The sequence below is a fragment of the Mizuhopecten yessoensis genome, unplaced genomic scaffold (genome assembly GCF_002113885.1).
Source record: "Mizuhopecten yessoensis strain PY_sf001 unplaced genomic scaffold, ASM211388v2 scaffold6779, whole genome shotgun sequence".
NCBI classification, from domain to species: domain Eukaryota; kingdom Metazoa; phylum Mollusca; class Bivalvia; order Pectinida; family Pectinidae; genus Mizuhopecten; species Mizuhopecten yessoensis.
In genome coordinates this window covers 1,044,879-1,063,924 of record NW_018406720.1, presented here as the reverse complement: position 1 = coordinate 1,063,924, position 19,046 = coordinate 1,044,879, and the positions used below count along the sequence as shown (strand labels likewise).

Sequence of the window (19,046 nt, the reverse complement as noted above, 5' to 3'; positions counted from 1 at the left end):
TCTGATGCCGAGGGCTACGTAGTATATACTGACAGAAGGTTAACAACCTAGAGAGTATGGATCTGATGCCGTTAAAACCCTAGACAGTACAGATCTGCACCCTTTAGCATAGTGTGGACACTGGTCTCTTTACCGAAATGTTGAGCCTTTAAAACAGGGATTAACAGATTAGTACTGATTTTATTTAGGATCTGGTACGTTCTTAAAATGGTAGCTAATATTTTCTGCTAAACGTTCAGCATTTTCTTGGGAAAAAATCCCAGAAAATAACCCATTTCCACATCACGTAGAAGAAAAACATGAAATAGTCATAACATTTTTATGTATTTTAAATATCAAAAGCATCAACTATGAAACGATTTCTCTGATTGGCCAGTGCATTTTCCATTGTAACGCGTTAGATGTGAATTTCAACGCGTTAAAAATATTTTAACGTGTTACTTTTACATTTGAAAAAGTAACGCGTTAGAAATGACTTTTAACGCGTTAAATGCAATTCTAACGCGTTAAAAGTAACTTCTAACGCGTTAAAAGTAACTTCTAACGCGTTACTTTTTTAACGCATTACTATAGATCGTTTTTGGCCCGAACCGCCACCTATAGTAGGTGTTCAATTCCCCGATCAGACGCGAATCACGTTTTCTCTGAGTACTCCGGGTTCTCTCCCATATTAAGACCATATATACTTAATAATTAGTTTCTTAGTTGTTGCAAAATATTTTTTAAAGTTTACTGGATGGATAATGATCAGTGTAAACTGTTAAATTGGTTCTCCAGAACGACTTAAGGACACTTTTACATCAATGAAATATAAGCTTTTGTAACAAAAGATGTACAAACAAGTGTCGCACTCAGCCTTTATAAAATATTAAACACAGCCAATTTTAATGTTATTCTGATCAGAGACGTGTATATATATACTACTTTAAATGTATCTGTTCTGATGCCATATTCGACTAGATCAGCATCAGTTCAGCTAGAGTTAAGCCCCTTAGTCCATATACCTGAACAGCAGATGTCGCTAATTTGAAAGGTGAGTATTTCATAAACACACTACCGCCATTGTCGGGGATTTAAACGTCTACAGGTAAATACCTTAACCCAGACACCGATCTCATCATAACGTAGCGCACGGTCTGATAACTCCCAACTAATCTCCGAGCACCTGTCCTATATACACCTAAATACACTCTGTAGGCCTGAAGAGTGAACTACCTGCCATTGGCTAAGTGTTTTCTGTCGAGAAATACTGGTTCCACGAATTTAGATTGCTATCTAAATCCGTGGAAATCCGGAAATCTTTTCCCATACTTTTTTTAGGCATTATTTAAGAAAAGGTGAATTTTGGAATGAACAATTTGAGACAGTTTCTTGAAGACCTTGAAATAAGATTAGAAAAGATGCTGCAAACTACGAATCTCAGAAATTCTCTACTTAAGTACATGCATGCTGTTAGGGCTTTGATATAGGGAGAAAACTGCGTGGCAAAATGTTGTTTCAGAAAGTGAATGATAAGTGCTTATTGCGACACTTTTTATACATGTATAAAATAATAATGTAACGTTTGCACAATAAACAATTTGTTAAAATGAAATGAATAAACTGAAAAAAGCAACAATATTGTACTTCGGGAGTTGTGCTAATATTATTTCAAAAATGACTGGAAATATTTGGATGATCTTTCTCCAAACAGGGGAGACTATAATCAAGTAATTGCTATATAAATGTCATAATTGTATGGCCTCATACAATTTTGGTTCAGAGTGTCATAGAATAATAACGATGTAGCATATATTGGTAAGCTTAAATTCAGCAAACCTGCTGTAGATATTTAACAGGTTTTGCACAGCCCCTCATAGCTACATGTAGGTGTGATTCTTCATTTTGGTAACAGTTGACAGAAATAATAATAAAACACAAAGTTCTTTGAGTATATAGCAAAAACGAGCAGCATTCTTTCAACATGATATAATAAATTATACAGTTAGGTACATTTTTTGCACAGAATTAGATTAATTTTGATTTTGCTTATTTTATAATATATAACAAATGGCACCACCATCAATGTGTATGGTGATTGAATTTGCTGCAGTAGCTATTTATCTATTTATTCATATAAAAAAGACAAGAGCTTCTTAATATTTTCCATATTGTACATTCACCTCTTCAAAGGTTCATCATGACCAGGGGAAATCAGATATAAAACATGACAAGTGTTTATATATAAGCATAAAACATGGGAAATGTTATGTTCGTCTGTCATTTGTAAACACGGAATGCCCCCACATGTACAGATTACGCATAAAAATGGAGAACAAAGATTGTGTTACAGTTTGCATTTTTGACAAAAAGTTGAACATAAAAATAATTAAATTTTTGGGGCAAAGCAAAGTTTGCAAAAAACCAATATGACCTTTACCAACTTTGAAGCTCACAGGGTTTAAATATGTCAAACATTTCAAACAACTTCTAAAGAACCAAAAGTACTAGAGTCATGATACTGGTAGCTTTTTGCATAGGATCCGAACAAAGTTTGTGAAAACAAACAAATGACTTTGGCCTTAATTCACCAAGGCCCTAGGGTAAAATGAACTAAAACCTATAAATGACTTCTTATGACTAACACGTGCACAGAGATCAAAGGTGATGACATTTGTCCAGCGATGTGCTGGGATAAAGGGTTTTCATTTTTTTTCAAATGAATAACCTGTATTCATAGTCACATGGGTTCAATGTATTAAACCCTTTAAAGTATTTCTACTCGGTAACTAAGAGGCTAGGGTGCTGACATCTCGCCAGTCTAACAGGATGAAGGGCTGTTAATTCTGTTTGAATGAAGGACCTAGACTCACGTTTAAGGTCAGATGTGTTCAACCTTTAAACCACTTCTTCTGAATAAACAAGAGACTGATGTTCATGTTAATTGGCTTAATTATAAATTATTTAATTGTGAGAAGTGCTGTGGAGTATGGGATCTTAATCAATGACCAAGACCAACTTTAAATTCAGAATAGTAGAGTAAAGTTAAAAATCTTCCAACAGAGAGTAAAAGATGTAAAGTAATGAAATCTTCCAAAAAAGGCCCATAATGTGTATCTTTCCATAAGCGCACTCCTCACTAAAAGCTAATGTACATATTTTATTCCTTCATTTTGCAGCTAAGTGTCCAGTATTTAACAACATGCAGCCATGTTTTGGATAACCCTTCTGCTGACTGCAAGTCCAATATGGGGACAAACATATGGTGAGTTAAATTGATAATTATATCTTAGAGATTTCTGCCAGCCATAATGTGTAGTTGTTAGCTGGAATTTAATATATTGGGGGAATTCTATTCAAATTACTTATATGTGCTCTCCTCAATTTAGCATGTGAAATTCTATTCTTTAATGTTACCAGTTAATGTATTGATTAGACCTTTCGGGTATCTGTTAAGTACAAACGGAGCAGGCTTTGTCAGGTCTGTCATCTCTAGGGGTATTTGTGACCCTTTGGGTATCTGTTAAGTACAAACGGAGAAGGTTTTGTCAGGTCTGTCATCTCTAGGGGTATTTGTGACCCTTCGGGTATCTGTTAAGTACAAACGGGCAGGCTTTGTCAGGTATGTCAACTCTAGGGGTATTTGTGACCCTTTGGGTATCTGTTAATTACAAACGGAGAAGGTTTTGTCAGGTCTGTCATCTCTAGGGGTATTTGTGACCCTTCGGGTATCTGTTAAGTACAAACGGAGCAGGCTTTATCAGGTCTGTCATCGCTAGCGGTCTTTGTTGTCTGTTTGTATTATGATATTAAGATATTTTGTGTTATCGTTTACAATTTTTTGATGGAAACCTTTTGATAATTAATTTCAGCAGAATTTGAAGTAAGTAGAAATGTTGCTTTAATGATTTTAAAGAAATCAACGGTGCTTGGTAAGTCACCATGACCAAGCTCGTTGATGGTGTAAATAGGAGATGCACAATTGTCTACTATGTGAACAGAAGTCAAGTGGGAGATGGCTTGATAATGTTTTAAGTTTGATGTTTTATTGGTCCCACACTAGTCTCCGAGGGACTCAAGGTTTTGCACTCTGTTCTTCCACAGAAATTCGTCTGGGCCATTTACTTTATGCCATTTCACCTAGAGTAACCAGAATTGGTATACAAGTGCTTTAAGTACATCATGGAATGGCGAAGTGTCATGTGCAAAAATTAGGTCACTGCCTTTGACCTAAACATTTGAAAAAAATTGACAGGGGCATATCTTATATACTCTTTTCACCTGGAGTAATCAGATTTAATATGTACATTGTGTAAGTTCTGTACATTGTCAAATACAAAATTAAGGTCACTGTGACCTATGATATGACCTTTGTCCTAAACCTTTGAAAAAGTTTGTCTACTAGGCATATCTTCTATACTATTCCTGATACGTTCACCTGGAGTAACCAGTTTAGTATGCAGGTGTATCTTGGAATGGCAGAATGTCAAGTACAAAACATAGGTCACTGTGACCTATGATTTTGACATTTGACCTCTACTTTGGGGGCATATCTTCTATACTCTTTCACTTGGAACAAGCAGATTTGGCATGTATACATCTTGGGAATGCAGAGTGTCAAGTACAAAAAAATAAGTCACTGTGACTTATGGTTTGACCGTTGACCTCAACATTTGAAATTTTTGGGGTACTTTGATTTGGTATACAAGTACATCTTAGGATGAAGGATTCAAGTACAATGCTTTGACCTTTCACTTTATCCTTAATTTTTTTTTGTCAAGGGCATATCTTTTATACTATTTCACTGGAGTAAATTGCTGTAACCAGACTTGGTATGCATGAACCATACCTGCCAACCCTGGATATACTGAAAGAGGCTGATGACCCTCTTTTGAAAATAAAAAAGAGGGTCATAGCGTGCAACGTCTTTTTTCGCAACAAATATAAGAAAAATACATGTAGATATTAAATTAGAATTTTAATATTCTAATGATGTAAAAGGTACATTCTACATTCATTGAACTGTTCTTCCAGCAGATCTAGCTGATCCTCATCCACAATACCAAATTCAAAGCTGAAAAATAAAAAGATTTGTCAACAACACAACTTATAAAATTAATTCATAATAATAAATATGATACTGAGTTTTCACAGGCATTTTTTTATGTCAATTAAAATGGTCCTGGCAATAAGATGTCACATTCTTCTCATATAAAATACCATTTTGTTTCTGTCAATAAAAATGGTCCTGACAATGAGAAATCGCACCCGGACTCATATAAAATATCAGTTTTATATGTGAAGGGATTTAATTCTTATTGTCGGGATCATTTTGATTGACAGAAACAAATCATCAAATGTCGGTGCGTGTTTTTGAATGTCTAAGTAACATCGTTTTAGCAAGATACAAGATACAAGAATTTTTATTTAGAGTCGTATATGTTGTAATGGAAACATTAGCTCTGTAGCGCTATTATTACGACAAAGCACCAGATCCAACTGAAAACACAAGAAGTAGGTCAGTTCAAGGTGACCTTTAATTTATAGCCTGAGACAATATAAGCGTACAGCGATGTAAATAAAGAAATCATTACCGGTGGGGGATTATGGATTGCCTGGCAATACTATGCCTTCTTTATATTATATCATTGCTTATTTTTTTACGTCTTACATTACATTTCAGATTGCCCACAGGACTGGTTTGAACATGGTGACCACTGTTATCACTTCTCCTTCAACCCACTTAAGACTTACCTCCAGGCTAAAGAACTCTGTGAGGTAAAATTCAAAACCTGTGTCAAGTATTACCATACATACAAAACCTGTGTCAAGTGTTACCATACATACAAAACCTGTGTCAAGTGTTATCATACATATAAAACTTGTGTCAAGTAAATTGAATATATAGGTACAAAACATTTGTCAAGGATAAAAAAACTGTCTGATAGCAACCTGTATATTAAATGTGTTACTAGGTAACCTGCCAGATGATGGTGTGAGAAACAATAAGATGCTTATTTCTGAATGTAATTATTATAATATCTTGTATATATGCCGCTATCTATGTATGGTAACTCAGTCTTCCAACATTGTTTCATTAATTGTATCAATTATAACTCAGGACTATTGGACTCCGACTGTTTTGTTGTTTATTATAACTCAGGATTATGGGGCTGCCCTGCTCAGTATAGAGACTACATCTGAAGATGTCTTCATCAAGAACTGGCTCAGTCAGAGAGATCAGGCCAAGTAAGTCTAATGATGATAGCATATAACGTGAATAGGGATTCTAGAAAGAGTAAAGTATGCTATAATAACATACCAATGTGCAAATATTTATGAAAACAGAGATTTAGTTATTATTCCATATTATCTCAACACATATTGGAGATAAGGTAAGGCACTCCATTTGTCCAAGGTGTTGTCCCGAGCATATCTAAGACTCGCACACTATTTCCCCTGGGGTCATCAAACTGGATATATGCTGGTACATCTTTGTAAGGCAATGATTTCACATGAAAAATAGGGCAGTTGACCTACTTTTGACCTTACCCTAGGTAAATAAAGTGCAAAATATGTCAGCTTGTAAAGATAATATTATTCTCCGGGTTTATCACGTTTATATGCTGTAAGAATAGGATCCCATTCCTGGGAATCAGCACACAGAAATTCAGAATAAGCCTGTCGACAGACACACTAGCAGGCAAACACTTTTGAACTAAATAAAAAATCTATTGAAATTACAGTGATCTGATATTTTTTTTTGTGTTTAATTTCTTCTGAATTCTGCTGTTTGGTAGGTATTCTAATAATATGTTGTTTGTGAAAATTATTCTCTGTGAAAAAGCAAATACATTGAATAATGACAGTCCATGTAATACATTGTGTCTCCTAGAAACCTGTGGTTTACCAGTGGTGTATATCTGGGAGACGGGATGTTTGTCTGGCAGAGTACCGGAGCCGAGCTGATTGATCACCTTGACTACTGGACCAGCATAAACCACATGCTGAAGACTGGTGCCAACATTGTCTATGGATACTCGGGTATAAATCATTGTCTCTATGGATACTCGGGTATAAATCATTGTCTCTATGGATACTCGGGTATAAATCATTGTCTCTACAGATATTCAGGTATAAATCATTGTCTCTACAGATACTCAGGTATAAATCATTGTCTCTACAGATACTCATTGTCTTAAAGAATTCTGGTAATTGTCATTGTTTCTATGGATTTTTTTTTTTTTTGCCCCTGCCTTAATGTGGTAAATATAGTTGTTTGGATGCTCTTGTAAAATCATTGTGTATAGAGAATCTGGTAAATGTCATTGTCCTTACCTCACCTGGATACTGTGGTAAATATAGTTGTATGGATACACTGGTAAATATCATTGTTCTTACCTCACCTGGATACTGTGGTAAATATAGTTGTATGGATACACTGGTAAATGTCATTGTCCCTACCTCAACTGGATACTGTGGTAAATATAGTTGTATGGCTACACTGGTAAATGTCATTGTCCCTACCTCAACTGGATACTGTGGTAAATATAGTTGTATGGCTACACTGGTAAATGTCATTGTCCCTACCCCACCTGGATACTGTGCTAAGTATAGTTGTATGGATACACTGGTAAATGTCAATTGTCCCTACCTCACCTGGATACTGTGGTAGATATAGTTGTATGCATACACTGGTAAATGTCAATTGTCCCTACCTCACCTGGATACTGTGGTAGATATAGTGGTATGGATACGCTGGTAAATATTATGTCTGGGTAATAGGGATCTGGTACATGGTTATTTGTGCATCTGTAATATTTTCGTGTTTTCCACAGTTAATTTAATCTGGAAATACAACACCACAGCAAACTGTTTTGATCAACAACAATTTCAGAGATCTATCATAATATTTCAGGAGACAAGCATTTATCAACATTATAAAAACATGTTTTTTTTGGGTTTTTTTCCTGGTTGGAGAGAGCGTTACAACAACAGGAGTTATGTCTATAAAGTCTGTCGTTGGTATAAAGAAGTGACCAGATTTACCCGGTTCATTTTTACATTGTCTTTATAGGAAGCAGTCAGAGCTATGGCTGGATGAGAACAGATGGCACCCATTCTCTGAGCTATATTTGCGAGATTCCACGTAAGGAAGTGTACCGCATCATACAGGAGGCGAGAGACTACTGTAAGTACGCATTGGATAGTTTAACAATAATAAATGTATCATGTTTACCTTTGAAGGTTAAATTCCTAAACACTCTGTCGATAGTACAACATGTTTATGTTAAACAGAGGACTAGCCTGCACGTCACACAAGACCAGTTTACAATGTACTTTATTTGACACTCGCTCAAAGGGGTCATGCTGGCCAAGTGGTTAAAGCGTCTGGCATTCTGCTACCACTAGCCCTCCACCACTGGGTCGCGGGTTCGAGGCCAACGTGGGGCAGTCACCCGGTACTGGCCGTAGGTTGGTGGTTTTCTTCTGGAACTCCGACTTTCCTCCACCACCAAAACCTGGAACGTCCTTAAAAGACCATAGCTGTTGATAGGAAGTAAAACACAAACAAACCAAACTAAACCAAACACTCGCTCAGCATTTCATGAAAACAATTAATCATGTGTTCAGCAAATATTTTTGTATGGATTCCATTACATAATATCCAAGTGTTATTTATTCGAGTGGAATAAACTCCCACCTGACTTTATTTCGAGCCCCACAACGGAATTATTCAAATCAGCCCTCTACCATCACTTTTCAATCGCAAATAAGACCATCTTGTATCTTTTAAAAACAATCTCTTTCCATGTTTCACTCCTCGTCTGACATTTTATCTTCAAATTGTTGAAGTTGGTCGGTACCATTTAGAAGTAGAAGTAGAATAACGGGGACTGGAAGGACTGCCTGTTACAGTACAATACTCGCTCTAAGGTGTGGCCCTGTAGAAATTAACTTTTTGTACAGGTAATGTGTTTTATATATGATTAAGTTTAGACAAGTTTGAACTGAAATTACTTCGTACACATGTTTGGAGCTTTGAGGTGACATTATAGCAGATTTCAACATGTGTTATTTCACATTTACAAATAATGCATAATTTGATAAGCCAAATGAAAATAACAATTTTACACTGTTTGCAGCATATGGAACTTTCTATACAAACCCTAGCTTAGTACCCCGTGGCCCGGAGATGTACATCAACCCGATAGACACGGAGATACTTGGGAAGACTCGACTTGTATTCCTGGAGTGCGAAGCTAAAGGGCTTCCCCAGCCAACCTACACATGGACAAGGAACTCGTCACAGGATGTGATTACCCCGACGACCGACATCCGATACACGCTGACCAATGGCCGACTGTCGATCCAGGACCCTACTGAGAGCAAAGATGCTGGCCAGTATCAATGTGAAGCTGAAAACAGATTTGGAAAGATAATCTCTGCTCCGGTCTTTCTTTCATTTGCATGTAAGTTTTGTTATAAGGGGTGGAGTATGTATTAATTGTTTTCTTAAAACATAAGATATTCATATTCCAGTACAGTACATAGAGTCTTTACAAATATAGACATAGCCACTGGGCCTGGGATCATGAAGCAATCTTACACTTAAGTTTTTGCTCAGCCAATCATGCATGATGTCACTTTTTTTAGGATATTATTTGTGATTGGTTAAGTCAAAACTTAAGACACATTATTTTGGGGCAAGATCTTTAAACTCTTAAGCAATACAAAATTATTTATCTCGAGACATTTTGTATTCCAGTCCTCGGCGATTTCACCAATGTAGATAGAGCTCCAACACGCCCTGCTGAGTACAGTGGTGCTATACTAGAATGTCCCACATTACAGGCCCGCTCAAAAGCAGGTTAGTGTCCATATTTTCTCATTATTAATTTTATTGGTACTTTAATTTTACCCTTTTAAGATAATGGTTTAACCACACTAAATCTTTGACTTAGCAACTTCATGATATATCAAACAAGTTGTATTGTTTAATTACTATCTTTAATGTTTAAGATTTTACCCTTTTTAAGTATTTAATAATATTTAAAAAAAAAAGTGTTTTTTTTTTATTGAATTTTTAGTCTTTTGTAAAAAAAAATGAAATAAAAGTGTTTTTATTTTGTTCCATTAGGTCTCACGTACCAGTGGAAGAGAGGTCGGGAGTTCATCATCACCGACCTCAACAACTATATGTTCATATCACAGGACGGAAAGCTGTACTTCTCCGAGGTGACACGCAGCGATAACGGCGAATATTACTGTATCACTACCCTCAGCAGTCCCAGTGATTCACGTAACTATATAGGGTCGGCACAGGTTCCCAGTCGCATCAGCAGGGAGGTCAACCTCGATGTCATAGCTCAACGTAAGAAGGAATTCGACCATAAACTCTGTTCCTTTATATTGACCATAAGCTCTGTTGCTCTGCATTGACTATAAGCTCCGCTCCTTTTTATCGACCACAAGCTCCGCTCCTTTTTATCGACCATAAGCTCCGCTCCTTTATATTGACCATAAGCTCTGCTCCTTTTTATCGCCCATAAGCTCCGCTCCCTTATATTGACCACAAGCTCCGCTCCTTTATATTGACCATAAGCTCTGCTCCTTTTTATCGACCATAAGCTCCGCTCCCTTATATTGACTATAAGCTCCGCTCCTTTTTATCGACCACAAGCTCCGCTCCCTTATATTGACTATAAGCTCCGCTCCTTTTTATCGACCATAAGCTCCGCTCCCTTATATTGACTATAAGCTCCGCTCCTTTTTATCGACCACAAGCTCCGCTCCTTTATATTGACTATAAGCTCCGCTCCTTTTTATCGACCATAAGCTCCGCTCCCTTATATTGACTATAAGCTCCGCTCCTTTTTATCGACCACAAGCTCCGCTCCCTTATATTGACTATAAGCTCCGCTCCTTTTTATCGACCATAAGCTCCGCTCCCTTATATTGACTATAAGCTCCGCTCCTTTTTATCGACCACAAGCTCCGCTCCTTTATATTGACTATAAGCTCCGCTCCTTTTTATCGACCATAAGCTCCGCTCCCTTATATTGACTATAAGCTCCGCTCCTTTTTATCGACCACAAGCTCCGCTCCCTTATATTGACTATAAGCTCCGCTCCTTTTTATCGACCATAAGCTCCGCTCCCTTATATTGACTATAAGCTCCGCTCCTTTTTATCGACCACAAGCTCCGCTCCTTTATATTGACTATAAGCTCCGCTCCTTTTTATCGACCATAAGCTCCGCTCCCTTATATTGACTATAAGCTCCGCTCCTTTTTATCGACCACAAGCTCCGCTCCCTTATATTGACTATAAGCTCCGCTCCTTTTTATCGACCATAAGCTCCGCTCCCTTATATTGACTATAAGCTCCGCTCCTTTTTATCGACCACAAGCTCCGCTCCTTTATATTGACTATAAGCTCCGCTCCTTTTTATCGACCATAAGCTCCGCTCCCTTATATTGACTATAAGCTCCGCTCCTTTTTATCGACCACAAGCTCCGCTCCCTTATATTGACTATAAGCTCCGCTCCTTTTTATCGACCATAAGCTCCGCTCCCTTATATTGACTATAAGCTCCGCTCCTTTTTATCGACCACAAGCTCCGCTCCTTTATATTGACTATAAGCTCCGCTCCTTTTTATCGACCATAAGCTCCGCTCCCTTATATTGACTATAAGCTCCGCTCCTTTTTATCGACCACAAGCTCCGCTCCCTTATATTGACTATAAGCTCCGCTCCTTTTTATCGACCATAAGCTCCGCTCCCTTATATTGACTATAAGCTCCGCTCCTTTTTATCGACCACAAGCTCCGCTCCTTTATATTGACTATAAGCTCCGCTCCTTTTTATCGACCATAAGCTCCGCTCCCTTATATTGACTATAAGCTCCGCTCCTTTTTATCGACCACAAGCTCCGCTCCCTTATATTGACTATAAGCTCCGCTCCTTTTTATCGACCATAAGCTCCGCTCCCTTATATTGACTATAAGCTCCGCTCCTTTTTATCGACCACAAGCTCCGCTCCTTTATATTGACTATAAGCTCCGCTCCTTTTTATCGACCATAAGCTCCGCTCCCTTATATTGACTATAAGCTCCGCTCCTTTTTATCGACCACAAGCTCCGCTCCCTTATATTGACTATAAGCTCCGCTCCTTTTTATCGACCATAAGCTCCGCTCCCTTATATTGACTATAAGCTCCGCTCCTTTTTATCGACCACAAGCTCCGCTCCCTTATATTGACTATAAGCTCCGCTCCTTTTTATCGACCATAAGCTCCGCTCCCTTATATTGACTATAAGCTCCGCTCCTTTTTATCGACCACAAGCTCCGCTCCTTTATATTGACTATAAGCTCCGCTCCTTTTTATCGACCATAAGCTCCGCTCCCTTATATTGACTATAAGCTCCGCTCCTTTTTATCGACCACAAGCTCCGCTCCCTTATATTGACTATAAGCTCCGCTCCTTTTTATCGACCATAAGCTCCGCTCCCTTATATTGACTATAAGCTCCGCTCCTTTTTATCGACCACAAGCTCCGCTCCCTTATATTGACTATAAGCTCCGCTCCTTTTTATCGACCATAAGCTCCGCTCCCTTATATTGACTATAAGCTCCGCTCCTTTTTATCGACCACAAGCTCCGCTCCCTTATATTGACTATAAGCTCCGCTCCTTTTTATCGACCATAAGCTCCGCTCCCTTATATTGACTATAAGCTCCGCTCCTTTTTATCGACCACAAGCTCCGCTCCCTTATATTGACTATAAGCTCCGCTCCTTTTTATCGACCATAAGCTCCGCTCCCTTATATTGACTATAAGCTCCGCTCCTTTTTATCGACCACAAGCTCCGCTCCTTTATATTGACTATAAGCTCCGCTCCTTTTTATCGACCATAAGCTCCGCTCCCTTATATTGACCATAAGCTCCGCTTCTTTATATTGACCATAAGCTCCGCTCCTTTATATTGACTATAAGCTCTGTTCCTTTGTATTCACCATAAGCTCTGCTCCTTTATATTGACCATAAGCTCTGCTCCTATATATAAACCATAAACTCTGTTCCTTCATATTGACATATAGGCTCTGCTCCTTTATATTAGCTATAAGCTCCGACACTTTGTTACATGTACCTTTTTGGTCTGTTTAAATACTGCTGTAGATTATTACCTCCCTTGACTTTACTATGATTTAATTAATGTGGGTTTCACATATGTAGTGACATCTTGTTCAATTGACACTTCGATTTATGAAAAAATCTGTGTCTTACCCACAAACACATCAATACACACCCCGTGTCTTAGCCTTATCCCTGCAGTCTAACCCCCACCGCCACCCCCCCTAGTCTTATCTTCACCTCCAGCAATCTCAGCCCATCCCACACAGTTATACTCCAGCAGTTCAGATGTATTTATACTTGTCCTCATCTTTACAGCCAGCAGTGAGGCGGCCGTACAGATCCAGGACAGCTTTATCCAAGTGTTTCCAAAGATACCAATAGCAGGACAGACCATTGCCCTCGAGTGTTTTGCTTATGGCTCGTAAGTACATTACAGATAGCATAAGGCAAAGAGTCTTTCTAACGGTGGGCTATTAAGTATGTTAGGTTAATTCTAGATACCAATACTCCTCAAAAACAAAAGAGGGAGGGACTAAATTGCAAAAAAAAAAAAATGACATTAGAAATACTTATCATCTTGTCCGCCCACAAACCTAAATTTTCTGTTTCAGTGGTAACCTTAAATACTCCTGGACTACTCCCGGTAAACAAGATGATCGCTTCTCACTGTTGGACAGTAGTCGTGTCCTCACCATAGCCAACGCCAGACTGGGGGACTCAGGAACCTACAGCTGTACAGTGAGGAGCAGGAAAACTGACACATTTGGCACAAAGATGTTCACACTCTCTATTGAAGGTAAAAGTCCAGTCTCTCAGGAGCTATACACAGCATAGGGCCAAATTATGGTTCATGGGGGCACATAAGTGGTTCATAGGGGCCACACAAATGGTTCAATGGGGCCACACATGTACAATGGTTCATATGGCTAAAATGTAGTTCATGGGTACACATAAGTGGTTCATTGGGGCCACACAGTGGTTCATATGGCTAAAATGTGATTCATGGGGCACACAAGTGGTTTATATGGCTAAATGTGGTTTGTGGGGGCACATATGTGGTTCATAAAGGTCACTTAAATGGCTCATAGAGGCCACACAAATGCTTCATAGGGGCTACTCATAGGTGCATAGGGGTCACACGTGGGATACACATTGGTTAAGGGTGGGCACTAAAGGGGGATAAAATCTCATCTTTGATATGCCTGTTTTCCTATGTCAAGGTACTTCTTTTTATCCCCTGCTTTCACCGAAACTGGGGATATTAATTTGGGCTTGTACGTCTGTCTGTCTGTCACGCTTCGTTTCCGTGCAATAACAACAACAAATGTTAACCGATTTTCTTCAAACTTCGTCACAGTGTTAAATGCCTTAAGGCTTGGCAAAGTTCGATAACCACTTTCAGCGGACCCCATTTGGTGGAGTTATGTCCCCTAGAATAACGAGAAACGTCAATAACTACCGCGCTTCGTTTCCGTGCAATAACTACAACAAATGTTAACTGATTTTCCTCAAACTTGGTCACAGGATTAAATGCCTTTAGGGCTCGACCAAGTTCGGTGACCACTTTTAGTGGACCCCATTTGGGGGAGTTATGTCCCCTTGAATAACGAAAAACGTCATTATCTGCTGCGTTTCGTTTCCATGCAATAACTACAACAAATGCTAACCGATTTTCTCCACACTTTGTCACAGGGTTAAATGCCTTCAGGGTTTGGCCAAGTGTGATGACCACTTTCAATGGACTTTATTTGGCGGAGTTATGGCTCCTTGAATAATGAAAAACATCATTATCTGCCATTTCTGTGCAATAACTGCAACAAATGTTAACCGATTTTCTTCAAACTCAATAACAGGGTTAAATGCCTTAAGGTCAGGGCCAAGGGCGATGACCATTTTCAGCAGACCCTATTTGACGGAGTTATGGCCCCTTGAATAACCAAAAACGTCATTATCTGGTGTTTCTGTTCATTAACTCTTGCAAATATTATCCGATTGTCTTCAAACTTAGTAACAGGGTTCAACGCATTGAGGGCTCGGCCAAGTTTGACAACCACTTTAATCGGACTCCATTTCGCAGAGATATTATCTGCAGTTTCCGTTTAATAACTCTAGCAAATATTAGACGAGGTTTTTTTTCTTCAAGTTTCAAGCTATACATTATGTCTCAACAGCACAATATTAACATGTTTAAACCTAACCTAAATAATGTTTACTTACAATATGTCCTGTAAGCAGGGGATATAAATTCCATGAATTTGCTTGTTCAGAATAATTATACTATTCATAAGCTTTGAACTGATAATGATTGAGATAGAGCATGGTCTTTTTTTGTGATTTTTTTTATAGAAGCTTGAAAATTTGAGGATTGAATGGAAGAGCTTTATCGGTTTTGAGTGCCTGTCGAATCTTCTACTACCCACATGCCTTCACACTGCTGTTATTGATTGATTCCGTGTGAAGGATATTAAGATCAGAGATAAAATAGTTCCAAAACACATGACTGGAAGAACCAGTAACACCTATGATCAATAATAAAAGTCAGATCTATTTCCTGTTTCTTTTGCAGCCAAACCATTCTTCACCCTCCCTCTAAAAAGCCAGCACGTAGGTACAGGTAAACAGTTGACATGGCGCTGTGAGGCACGGTCTATTCCCCGTGCCGTTTACACATGGTACAAGAATGGTGAACCTCTCCTCAACACTTCCGACATCGTTGTCATACGTAACACACTTGTCATACCAGCTCTTGAAAAGAAACACAGTGGCATGTATCAGTGTTCTGCCGACAACATCCACGGCACCACCATGAGCTCTGCACAGCTCAGGGTCCTTGGTAAGTTTCGGGGTCAATTTCTCCGTATCGTCAGGATTACACAATAATCAGCTCTAGCAAGCACCTGTCTAAGGCAAATTCCTGTTTAAAATTATGTTTTTAATCAACTTCTTATTAGTTTTTACAGGTGTAAATCACTGACTCAGTTATAAATAGTGTGTCATATAGGTAGTTTTGATATACACACCTGTCAAAAGACAGGAGGTATAATGTTATTACCTTGGCTGGCCTATAATCTTGTAGAATAATAAACTACAGTGTAATACATGTCCTTTAACCTTGTAGAATTCCCACCAACCTTCAACAAATCTCCCCTGCCATCCTCAATGATGGGGGCCAGGTTGGGCAATATCACTATTGCCTGTAACCCAGAAGCGGCACCCTACCCCATGTTCACGTGGCTGTTTGGGGGCAATGACATGAGCCTACGTGAAGGGGACACAACTTCCAGGATACGCATGCTGGCCAACGGAGACCTGCTTCTAACAAGGCTGGTTGACGCAGATGGAGGGGTGTACACCTGCAAAGTAGAGAATTCCTTGGGATCAGCAATGAGTACAACAAACCTAAAGATATTGAGTATGTATACCTGTACAGGAGAGAATGTCCTGGGGTCTGATATTGAGTATGTATACCTGTACAGTAGAGAATGTCCTGGGGTCTGATATTGAGTATGTATACCTGTACAGTAGAGAATGTCCTGGGGTCTGATATTGAGTATGTATACCTGTACAGTAGAGAATGTCCTGGGGTCTGATATTGAGTATGTATACCTGTACAGTAGAGAATGTCCTGGGGTCTGATATTGAGTATGTATACCTGTATAGTAGAGAATGTCCTGGGGTCTGATATTGAGTATGTATACCTGTATAGTAGAGAATGTCCTGGGGTCTGATATTGAGTATGTATACCTGTACAGTAGAGAATGTCCTGGGGTCTGATATTGAGTATGTATACCTGTACAGTAGAGAATGTCCTGGGGTCTGATATTGAGTATGTATACCTGTATAGTAGAGAATGTCCTGGGGTCTGATATTGAGTATGTATACCTGTATAGTAGAGAATGTCCTGGGGTCTGATATTGAGTATGTATACCTGTACAGTAGAGAATGTCCTGGGGTCTGATATTGAGTATGTATACCTGTATAGTAGAGAATGTCCTGGGGTCTGATATTGAGTATGTATACCTGTACAGTAGAGAATGTCCTGGGGTCTGATATTGAGTATGTATACCTGTATAGTAGAGAATGTCCTGGGGTCTGATATTGAGTATGTATACCTGTATAGTAGAGAATGTCCTGGGGTCTGATATTGAGTATGTATACCTGTATAGTAGAGAATGTCCTGGGGTCTGATATTGAGTATGTATACCTGTATAGTAGAGAATGTCCTGGGGTCTGATATTGAGTATGTATACCTGTACAGTAGAGAATGTCCTGGGGTCTGATATTGAGTATGTATACCTGTACAGTAGAGAATGTCCTGGGGTCTGATATTGAGTATGTATACCTGTATAGTAGAGAATGTCCTGGGGTCTGATATTGAGTATGTATACCTGTATAGTAGAGAATGTCCTGGGGTCTGATATTGAGTATGTATACCTGTATAGTAGAGAATGTCCTGGGGTCTGATATTGAGTATGTATACCTGTATAGTAGAGAATGTCCTGGGGTCTGATATTGAGTATGTATACCTGTATAGTAGAGAATGTCCTGGGGTCTGATATTGAGTATGTATACCTGTATAGTAGAGAATGTCCTGGGGTCTGATATTGAGTATGTATACCTGTATAGTAGAGAATGTCCTGGGGTCTGATATTGAGTATGTATACCTGTATAGTAGAGAATGTCCTGGGGTCTGATATTGAGTATGTATACCTGTATAGTAGAGAATGTCCTGGGGTCTGATATTGAGTATGTATACCTGTATAGTAGAGAATGTCCTGGGGTCTGATATTGAGTATGTATACCTGTATAGTAGAGAATGTCCTGGGGTCTGATATTGAGTATGTATACCTGTATAGTAGAGAATGTCCTGGGGTCTGATATTGAGTATGTATACCTGTATAGTAGAGAATGTCCTGGGGTCTGATATTGAGTATGTATACCTGTATAGTAGAGAATGTCCTGGGGTCTGATATTGAGTATGTATACCTGTATAGTAGAGAATGTCCTGGGGTCTGATATTGAGTATGTATACCTGTATAGTAGAGAATGTCCTGGGGTCTGATATTGAGTATGTATACCTGTATAGTAGAGAATGTCCTGGGGTCTGATATTGAGTATGTATACCTGTATAGTAGAGAATGTCCTGGGGTCTGATATTGAGTATGTATACCTGTATAGTAGAGAATGTCCTGGGGTCTGATATTGAGTATGTATACCTGTATAGTAGAGAATGTCCTGGGGTCTGATATTGAGTATGTATACCTGTATAGTAGAGAATGTCCTGGGGTCTGATATTGAGTATGTATACCTGTATAGTAGAGAATGTCCTGGGGTCTGATATTGAGTATGTATACCTGTATAGTAGAGAATGTCCTGGGGTCTGATATTGAGTATGTATACCTGTATAGTAGAGAATGTCCTGGGGTCTGATATTGAGTATGTATACCTGTATAGTAGAGAATGTCCTGGGGTCTGATATTGAGTATGTATACCTGTATAGTAGAGAATGTCCTGGGGTCTGATATTGAGTATGTATACCTGTATAGTAGAGAATGTCCTGGGGTCTGATATTGAGTATGTATACCTGTATAGTAGAGAATGTCCTGGGGTCTGATATTGAGTATGTATACCTGTATAGTAGAGAATGTCCTGGGGTCTGATATTGAGTATGTATACCTGTATAGTAGAGAATGTCCTGGGGTCTGATATTGAGTATGTATACCTGTATAGTAGAGAATGTCCTGGGGTCTGATATTGAGTATGTATACCTGTATAGTAGAGAATGTCCTGGGGTCTGATATTGAGTATGTATACCTGTATAGTAGAGAATGTCCTGGGGTCTGATATTGAGTATGTATACCTGTATAGTAGAGAATGTCCTGGGGTCTGATATTGAGTATGTATACCTGTATAGTAGAGAATGTCCTG

The 19,046-nt window shown here is 38.8% G+C and overlaps 1 protein-coding gene across 3 annotated transcripts in view; it reads left to right on the top strand.

Moving 5' to 3' along the window:
- The first annotated feature begins 1,017 nt into the window (after positions 1 to 1,017).
- Positions 1,018 to 19,046, top strand: part of LOC110452641 (contactin-like) — a 30,471-nt gene continuing 12,442 nt past the window's right edge. Inside the window, exons 1-13 of one of the 3 annotated variants that reach the window (XM_021501278.1) lie at positions 1,018 to 1,033; positions 3,159 to 3,244; positions 5,663 to 5,757; positions 6,143 to 6,228; positions 6,875 to 7,023; positions 8,057 to 8,170; positions 9,126 to 9,452; positions 9,749 to 9,850; positions 10,121 to 10,354; positions 13,434 to 13,539; positions 13,730 to 13,914; positions 15,685 to 15,951; positions 16,237 to 16,530. In XM_021501278.1, coding sequence (XP_021356953.1) covers positions 3,190 to 3,244; positions 5,663 to 5,757; positions 6,143 to 6,228; positions 6,875 to 7,023; positions 8,057 to 8,170; positions 9,126 to 9,452; positions 9,749 to 9,850; positions 10,121 to 10,354; positions 13,434 to 13,539; positions 13,730 to 13,914; positions 15,685 to 15,951; positions 16,237 to 16,530 — 2,014 coding nt within the window. In that variant the 5' untranslated portion in view covers positions 1,018 to 1,033; positions 3,159 to 3,189. Of the gene's footprint in view, positions 1,088 to 3,158; positions 3,245 to 5,662; positions 5,758 to 6,142; positions 6,229 to 6,874; positions 7,024 to 8,056; positions 8,171 to 9,125; positions 9,453 to 9,748; positions 9,851 to 10,120; positions 10,355 to 13,433; positions 13,540 to 13,729; positions 13,915 to 15,684; positions 15,952 to 16,236; positions 16,531 to 19,046 lie in introns of all 3 variants that reach the window. The other 2 variants (XM_021501279.1, XM_021501277.1) reach the window with 2 other exon arrangements.